General features: G+C 44.5%; 1 protein-coding gene across 1 annotated transcript; it reads left to right on the forward strand.

The window, feature by feature from the left end:
* The first annotated feature begins 576 nt into the window (after nt 1-576).
* On the forward strand, nt 577-7,339 carry pck1 (phosphoenolpyruvate carboxykinase 1 (soluble)). The gene is made up of 9 exons (XM_071910225.2): nt 577-800; nt 2,366-2,550; nt 3,143-3,346; nt 3,858-4,045; nt 4,649-4,811; nt 5,268-5,492; nt 6,227-6,358; nt 6,584-6,679; nt 6,797-7,339. Exons 1-9 carry the CDS (start codon nt 577-579, stop codon nt 7,252-7,254), a joined length of 1,875 nt encoding a protein of 624 aa, XP_071766326.2. The 3' UTR covers nt 7,255-7,339.
* The last annotated feature ends 1,063 nt before the right edge of the window (nt 7,340-8,402 follow it).

Consider the following 8,402-nt stretch of genomic DNA (forward strand, 5'->3'; position numbering starts at 1 on the left):
TGTCGTTTTTTCAGTTTAATCTGATGACTCAAATCAAGAAAAGCCATGAAATGTGAAGCTGTAAAGATGTAAAGGAGGCACACACGTTAAAACTAAGAAACTAAAAGCAATTTTTAAATAGTTTGTGTGATTTATTAGGCTTTTTGGCCAAAGTTGATGTACTAAACTGATTTTTTTCTCTCCTTTTCCCTTCTCTATTCTTCTCCTCTTCACCCTCCTCTCCTTTCCTCTTTCCTTACTTTCTTTCCACTCATCCATCTATTCTTTTCTCCTCTCCTTTCTTTTCCACTCCTCTTCTCTCTCCTCTCGCCTTACCTTTTCTCCTCACCGTTATTACTCTTCTTCTCTCCTCCCTCCTTACCTTTACCCTTCTCCGCTTACTTTCTTTCCTCTCATCCTTACCCTTCTCCTCTTTACTCATTTCCTCTCTCCTCTCCTCTCTCATTACCTCCTCTCCTCTCCTCTCCTCTCCTCTCCTCTCCTCTCCTCTCCTCTCCTCTCCTCTCCTCCAGGTTCATCCACTCCTACACCTCCTCTCTTTCTCCATCACTCTCTCTCTCCCTCAGACTCCTCAGCATGCCTCCTGAGCTGCAGTCTGAGTCTCAGGGTGGCCCTCGGGTGCTGCAGGGCGACCTCGGCGCCCTCAGCCCGGCCCTCAGGGAGTTTGTGGAGGCGAACGCGGCGCTCTGCCAGCCGGACGCCCTGCACATCTGCGACGGCTCCGACGAGGAGAACCGAGCCATCCTGACCCAGCTGGAGGAGCAGGGCGTCATCAAGAAGCTGCACAAATACGACAACTGGTAGGTCCACTCTGCTTTACTGAGGGATTAACGGGTTTACTGAGCCACAGGGGTTTTTTAGAGGGGCATTTGTTGCCCCGTTGATCTAATTTTTAGAGGCATTTTGATCCTTTTTGGAGGTGGAGGCTCCCACAAATCATGTACGGTGGCCCATGGGGGACAGTAGTCATATTCACATGTGAATAAACAGGGAACTCCGAATTACTCCTAATTTTTGGCAATTTCATGGCCATTTTATGAACATTCAAAGGCATTTTTGCCCCATGCAACCATTCATTTCTGATAGCAGATTTGGGGGCAATTTGAGTTCTTCAGTCAAATTAGGAAGTGGATATTCTACAAAATTCAACAACTTTAAATGTTTTACCGTTAAAAAGAGTCCTTATACCCAGTTTAACCTTAAGAAATGTATCTGAATCATGTTTTTTGTGGTCATTATGTGAAATACAGGTTCAATAAATGAATTGGACAAAACACAGTTCATAGTGACAGGGAGACGGAGAGGCATTTCTGCTTTTTCACACAGTTCAGACTGGAGAGGAATGGCTAAATCAGCAGTGAGAGAATGCAGGGTTTCTCAAATTAGAGGTGCAATATAACTTCTATCTTCCATCTCAATCAGCCAATATTACAGCTGATCACTTCAGTCAGAGTTTCATTAGATGTCATTGATCTCTCCCCAGCACCACGTCACAAAACCTTGTTTCCACCTCTGGAATAACAGAATACAAGCTGGATTCAAAATTGTAAAGTTACAAGCTTAATGTATATGAGGTGTGATAGTTCATAGTTGCGTATTGATGACACCCTGATTCCCCATAAAGCCAGTGGAGCGATACTGGACCCACAGTGGATCTGGACTATCAGTCGTCACAGCAGAGGCTGCTTATTGCAACAAGCAGCATGAGGCAAGCCGGCAGTGAATCCACGCAATCAGCTGATAATAGTTTTGTTGAAGAGAATGTGCAGTCGTCACTATTGCCGGTCAAGGTTGGACAAACCAGTAAGCCCAGTTCACTCCCAGTCAGACCGCATTCTCTAATTAATGAGCTCCGTTCCAGAATCACACACACCCACACACACCTCCGCGATTCATGCTGTTTGTCTGGACTGCAGTGTGACGAACTTTGATTACAAAACAGTGTTATATGAGGAAGACTAATCCTTCGTTTTGGAAATATTGTACAACGAACGGTCCGTCAGGCTGAACTGGTTTTCAAAATGAATCAGTTTATTCCAGCTGAAGTGTTTGTCTCTCTAACTCACTGAAATTCATTCAACTTAATAAAAAAAGAGCAACCATTAATGCTCTCTCACTCTCTCCTTCCTTCCTTCTTCTCCTTCCCCTTCTCCCACCCATCTCTTTCTCGCCCTCCTTTCCTTTCTTCCTCCTCCCTCTTTCTCTCACCCTCCCTTTCCCATCCTCTCTTCTCCTCCCTCCTTGCCTCACTTCCTCTCCTTCCCTTCTCTTTTCCTCACCATCCTCCTCCTCCTCATCTTCTTCCTCCCTCTCTCCATCATCCTTCTTCCTCTCTCCTCCTCCTCTTCCTCCACCCCTCCTCCAGCTGGTTAGCCAGGACCGACCCGCGGGACGTGGCCCGTGTGGAGAGTAAGACGGTGATCGTGACCGAGGAGCAGCGGGACACGGTGCCGTCGCCCGTGGGGGGCGGAGTCAGTCAGCTGGGCCGCTGGATGTCCCAGAAGGAGTTCGACGCCGCCATGACTCAGCGCTTCCCCGGCTGCATGAAAGGTACCGGGGCAAATAACGGTTCACTCTGTTCAACCAGGCAGGTCCACTGCAAACTAATGAAGAGTTTCACTCCAACGAAACATTTGAAAACTCACTTTCCACGACTAAACGATGGTCAGCGAGGAAATAAAGCACATTACTGTTAAAGGTAGAGGTCATAAGACTTTTGCTTACAAACTGATTCTGTTTTGGAATCATCTGATGAATTTCAGGCAGTTCAGTATTTCTGAAATGGGACGATACCCTTCAAATGTTTATTTATAATGACGGCAGAGTCATTATAAATCCTGGTATTCAGATGTTTATGTTTATTCCCATTCATTAATATCTATAGTTAATCTAGTAAAGTGAGTTTTTTTTTGCATTTGCTGTTGATGCACCAACAGTATAATATGGATTTCACATCAAACTGACTGTCATCTTTTGATTCTGGATCTTTAATTGGCCTCTGTCTTAAAAACAAAGACACTAGTAATATAGACTAACTCAGTGTCCCAGTACTGACACTATGGATTACACATGGGGAAACATCACCAGGCTTCATGGGATATGTTGGATTAACAGGACTCTCTCTGTCTGTCTGTCTGTTCAGGCCGCACCATGTATGTGATCCCGTACAGCATGGGTCCGGTGGGTTCGCCCCTCTCTAAGATCGGGGTGGAGCTGACCGATTCGCCCTATGTGGTGGCCAGCATGCGGGTGATGACCCGGATGGGCCGGGACGTCCTGTCCGCTCTGGGAACCGGAGAGTTCGTCCGCTGCCTGCACTCCGTCGGCTGCCCTCTGCCGCTCAAGAGTGAGTCAGCACCGCTTACTGCTTTCCTTCAGTCAGTCAGAACTGCAGCAGGACATAAAATAAGAGTCAAAATTGAATGACTACTACTACTATTACTACCTCTACTACTACTATTACTACTACCTCTACTACTGCTATTACTACTACTACTACTTCTAATAATAATAATAATAAATTAAATTATAATTTAGCTCAATCCCTTCCTCCCTCCACTCACAAATAGTCCAGTGTTTTTAAAGTAACACATTTTATATGAGATAACCTTAACCCAATAGAACAGAATAGAATAGAATAGAATAGAACAGAATAGAAGAGACATAATAGAATCTTATTTGATCATTGACACAAAACAAGAGGAACAGAACTGAACAAAACAGAAAAGAGCTTATTCTTGGAAGTGATAACTCAGTCTGACTCACATCCCTATCTCTCCCCCTCCTTCCCTTCCTCCTTCCTTCCCTCCTTACCTCCTTCCTTCCCTCCTTCCTTCCTTCCCTCCCTCCTCCCTCAGAGCCCCTGGTGAACAACTGGCCCTGTAACCCGGAGCAGACGTTGGTCGCCCACGTCCCGGACCGGCGGCAGATCGTGTCGTTCGGCAGCGGCTACGGAGGAAACTCCCTGCTGGGGAAGAAGTGCTTCGCCCTGCGCATCGCCTCCCGCATCGCCAAGGAGGAGGGCTGGCTGGCCGAGCACATGCTGGTGAGGACATCAACACATCTCACTAGTGATTTAGTGATTGACTAATTGAACTACTTGATGTTGTTAATGTCACAGCATCATCATGGTGATTGGATTGAACTGAACTGAATTCATTTGAATTGGCAAATACTGGTAGATAATGCTGGTTTAGTTTATGAGTTGGTTGGATGGTTGAATGGTTAATTGATGATTTCTTTCTGTATTTCTACATTCCCGCATTTCTCTACTTCTTTCTCTTTCTTTCTCTCTATTATTTTCATAATTCTATCCTGTATTCTTTCATTTGTTGTTAATTTGTTAGTATGTTTACTTGTTCCCTAAAAATGTTCCCTAAACTCAGTGGGACATTTAGAGGAATCAACATCCAATTAGAGTTTATAAAGTGTGCTCTGTCTTTCTTTCTCTTTCTTTCTTTCTTTCTTTCTTTCTTTCTTTCTTTCTTTCTTTCTTTCTTATTTCCTTCCCTGCCTCCTTCCTTCCTTTGTGCCTTTTCAGCTCTCTTTACCATAAATTCATCTATGAATCCATCCATCCAACCACTCTAACCAAACCAAACCAAACCAAACCAAACCAAACCTAACCATCCTCTCCTCTCCTCTGCAGATCCTGGGCATCACCAGCCCGGCGGGGGAGAAGAAGTACATGGCGGCAGCGTTCCCCAGCGCCTGCGGGAAGACCAACCTGGCCATGCTCTGCCCCACGCTGCCCGGCTGGAAGGTCGAGTGCGTGGGAGACGACATCGCCTGGATGAAGTTCGACGACCAAGGTGAGGGAGCCGGACTTCGTCAAGTCCTTTAGTTTTACTGTCTCTTAAATCTGAGTCAAAGGAGGAAAGAGAATTAGCAGCTACTCTGACCTTTGTTCTTTAAAGTTTAACAGGTGAAGAGTTTCGTTCCAAAGCTTGATATGCACCAATTGAAAAAAATGACACCTGCTCTTATAAAATGATAAGACAAAATTATGACTTAATTGCAGTACTTTTTAAAGCATAGTAGGTAACCCAGGTCGTTGTTTGACAAAATGACAACACTTTAACAGAATGGATCTTCTATATTTTAGAGATATTTAATGATAAACTTCTGGTACCGACACTTTTTTAGCTTTTTGGAATCAAATTCTTCAAGTGCAAGAGAGATAGATGGAAACTATAACCAATTCTAGTCTCAACCAATTCTAAGTTTTGTTCTATCACTAACTCACCCTCTTCCCTTCCCGTCGCTAGGCAACCTACGCGCCATCAACCCAGAGAACGGCTTTTTCGGCGTGGCGCCCGGCACCTCGGTCAAGACCAACCCCAACGCCATGGCGACCATCGTTAAGAACACCATCTTCACCAACGTGGCGGAGACCAGCGACGGCGGCGTGTACTGGGAGGGAATGGACCAATCACTGCCAGAGGGAGTCACCGTCACTTCCTGGAAGAACAAGCCCTGGAGCCCCGCAGATGGTGAGGATTTTTTAGTTTGAGTTCATAGTTTAGATGCTCGCAGAAATGATAAAGACTGAAAATGAAAGAGAGAGGAAATCAATCAGACAAAGAAACCCCAACGAGCTTATAAACCATCTCATCCTAAAAGAAAACAAGTGAAAACTCAGGACAAGCAGAGACAGAGGTGAATTGGACACAAAAAAACAGAAGTCAGGAATTTTAGTAGCCTGCTTGCCTATGGCTAGTGCCAAAGAGCTCTATTCCAAAATACTCATTATACATTAGCAGAAGTTCTTCAATTAGTGTCTGTGAAACATAGATGATCCAGTCTGTAAATGTGCCATTTTGTCAACCAAGGCCCTAGGTTACCTGCTTTGCTTTAAAAATTACCATATGTTTAAATATTGTGTTATCAGTCATTTTGTAAGAGTAGGTTTTGTGAAACAAAACTCAAACTTCAAACTGTCATCGCTAAACAGAATTTGACCATTTTAATGGAAAACAGTCAAAATGTTTAAGTTCCATTGCTGTCAGTGGAAACACAAATCAAACTAATTTATATATTTATAGACCGCTTTTAACAAGTAGGATTGTCACAAAGTGCTTTACAGCAACAATACACAAAACTGATGGAAACATGGATAGTAAAAATAAGAGAATACATCAAGAAACAGGTCTAGAGCTTGTATGCATGTGTGTGTGTGTGTGTGATGTAAATCTTACCTCCCCGTCTCCCCCCCCCCCCCCCCCAGGCGAACCCTCTGCCCACCCCAACTCTCGTTTCTGCACGCCGGCCAGCCAGTGTCCCATCATCGATCCGCTGTGGGAATCTCAAGAGGGAGTCCCCATCGAGGCCGTCATCTTCGGGGGCCGCAGGCCTGAGGGTGAGCAACAGAGAACCTGTAGAACAGAACGGAAGACGTCTTTATTGGTAGAGTAGAACAGGGTAGAAATAGGATGTAAGGGATAGAATAAGTTTGAAGAAGAGACAAGAAAACAGAACAGAACAGATGGTGAGAAAAAAGACTCACCAGAACAGACAACGGCAGACAAAAAAATAATCAGAATAATCAGATAATATTAAATCTAACACATCTCCCTCTGTCCAGGCGTCCCTCTGGTGTACGAAGCCTTCAGCTGGCAGCATGGTGTGTTTGTTGGAGCAGCCATGAGGTCAGAGGCCACCGCTGCAGCTGAACACAAAGGTCGGTATCTGACACTGTTACAGATTATGTCTTTGCTGATGATCATAGACTTTATTTACACAGCACTATTCAAAAGTCCTGTACAAATAATAAATTGACATTATTTCCTTTCTCCAGGCAAGGTGATCATGCACGACCCGTTCGCCATGCGCCCCTTCTTCGGCTACAACTTCGGCCAGTACCTCTCCCACTGGCTCAGCATGGCCGACCGCCCCGGCGCCAAACTCCCCAAGATCTTCCACGTCAACTGGTTCCGCAAGAGCCCCACCGCCGGCTTCCTCTGGCCCGGCTTCGGCGACAACATCCGCGTCCTGGACTGGATGTTCAGGCGTCTGAACGGCGAGGCCGGCGCCATGCCCTCGGCCGTGGGCTACCTGCCCGGCGGCGACTCCCTGAACCTCCGGGGCCTGAAGGAGAACGTGGACCTGGACGAGCTGTTCTCCCTGGATCAGGACTTCTGGCAGAAGGAGGTGGAGGACGTGAGGAAATACTTCAGCACACAAGTGAACGACGACCTGCCCGGCGAGGTGGCCAGGCAGCTGGAGATGCTGCAGCAGAGAGTGAACCAGATGTAGAGGGGAGGAGGGAAGGAAGCAAGGAAGGAAGGAAGGAAGGAAGGAGGGAGAGGATGGAGAGATGGGATGAAGGAGAGGTAGAGAGATAAAGTAGAAGACAGAACAATCAATAGCCTTGTAGACTAGCTGCCAGTAGGAGAATTTTGATAATTCTAGACTGAAATGTTCATAATTCTAGAACCGAATGTTAATAATTCTGGAACACAATGTTGGTAATTCCAGAGAACAATGTTGAGAATTCTAGAACAGAATGTTGGTAATTCTAGAGTATCTTTTTAAGCTAACGTATAGCTACTTTCGTCTTTTTACTGAGGGACTCTATTTCTCAGAGAATTTTATCTTTGAGATGGAACTCCAGAACTTTGCTGAAGGACACAAAAATATTTTCCTCTGATAATATTTTTTTTGTACAATTCTACGATTCGGCTGGGAATGTTGAGATGAATTGTACAAAGCAAGTTAGAAAACTATGGCGGCCATCTTAAATCTGCCAGCCAAATGAAACCAGTCAAGAATGTTGATTTGAATAGGAAACCTTTCCTTTCCATCCATTCCATATTCTGTTGTAACAACACAATGTTTTAATTTAGCTGTTCCAAATGATTGACGTCTCTTACCTCTGTTATTCCAAAGCATTGTCTTATGTCTGAAGGCTAATGCTATTTAATAATAATTTATTTTGAACGCACAATACACTGTCACTGCCCTATGGATTTATATGGCACATACTGTTGAGAAAGAATGAATGGATCCAGGCTAGCTTGGCTCCAGTGTTGGGAATGTATGTTTTCTGTTCCTGTTGTTATTTTATGGTTTAATTTATTTTTGTACTGTTGGCATATTTCTTGGTTCTGTTTTGTTGTAATCTGAAGCCCCAAAGAGGGAACACAAGAATAAATGTATTTAAACTTATTTGTGATTCTGTCTCTTATGGGCTCTGCCTTGTGTCTATTATAGTCTATTATAATAATAATAATCGCGATGTGTATGATATCCTAGTACACTTATTCACCCACAAAATTCAAAAATGAAAATTCTCATATACAGATGCAACCCATTCTCTAAGGGTGGAAAACGTACAAAAATATCCCACTGAATTAAAGTAGCTAGATTGCTGAAGTTTTACTCATGTAGAAGTACAGCTACAG

Source organism: Centroberyx gerrardi, chromosome 5, assembly GCF_048128805.1.
Source record: "Centroberyx gerrardi isolate f3 chromosome 5, fCenGer3.hap1.cur.20231027, whole genome shotgun sequence".
In the NCBI taxonomy this organism is placed as follows: domain Eukaryota; kingdom Metazoa; phylum Chordata; class Actinopteri; order Beryciformes; family Berycidae; genus Centroberyx; species Centroberyx gerrardi.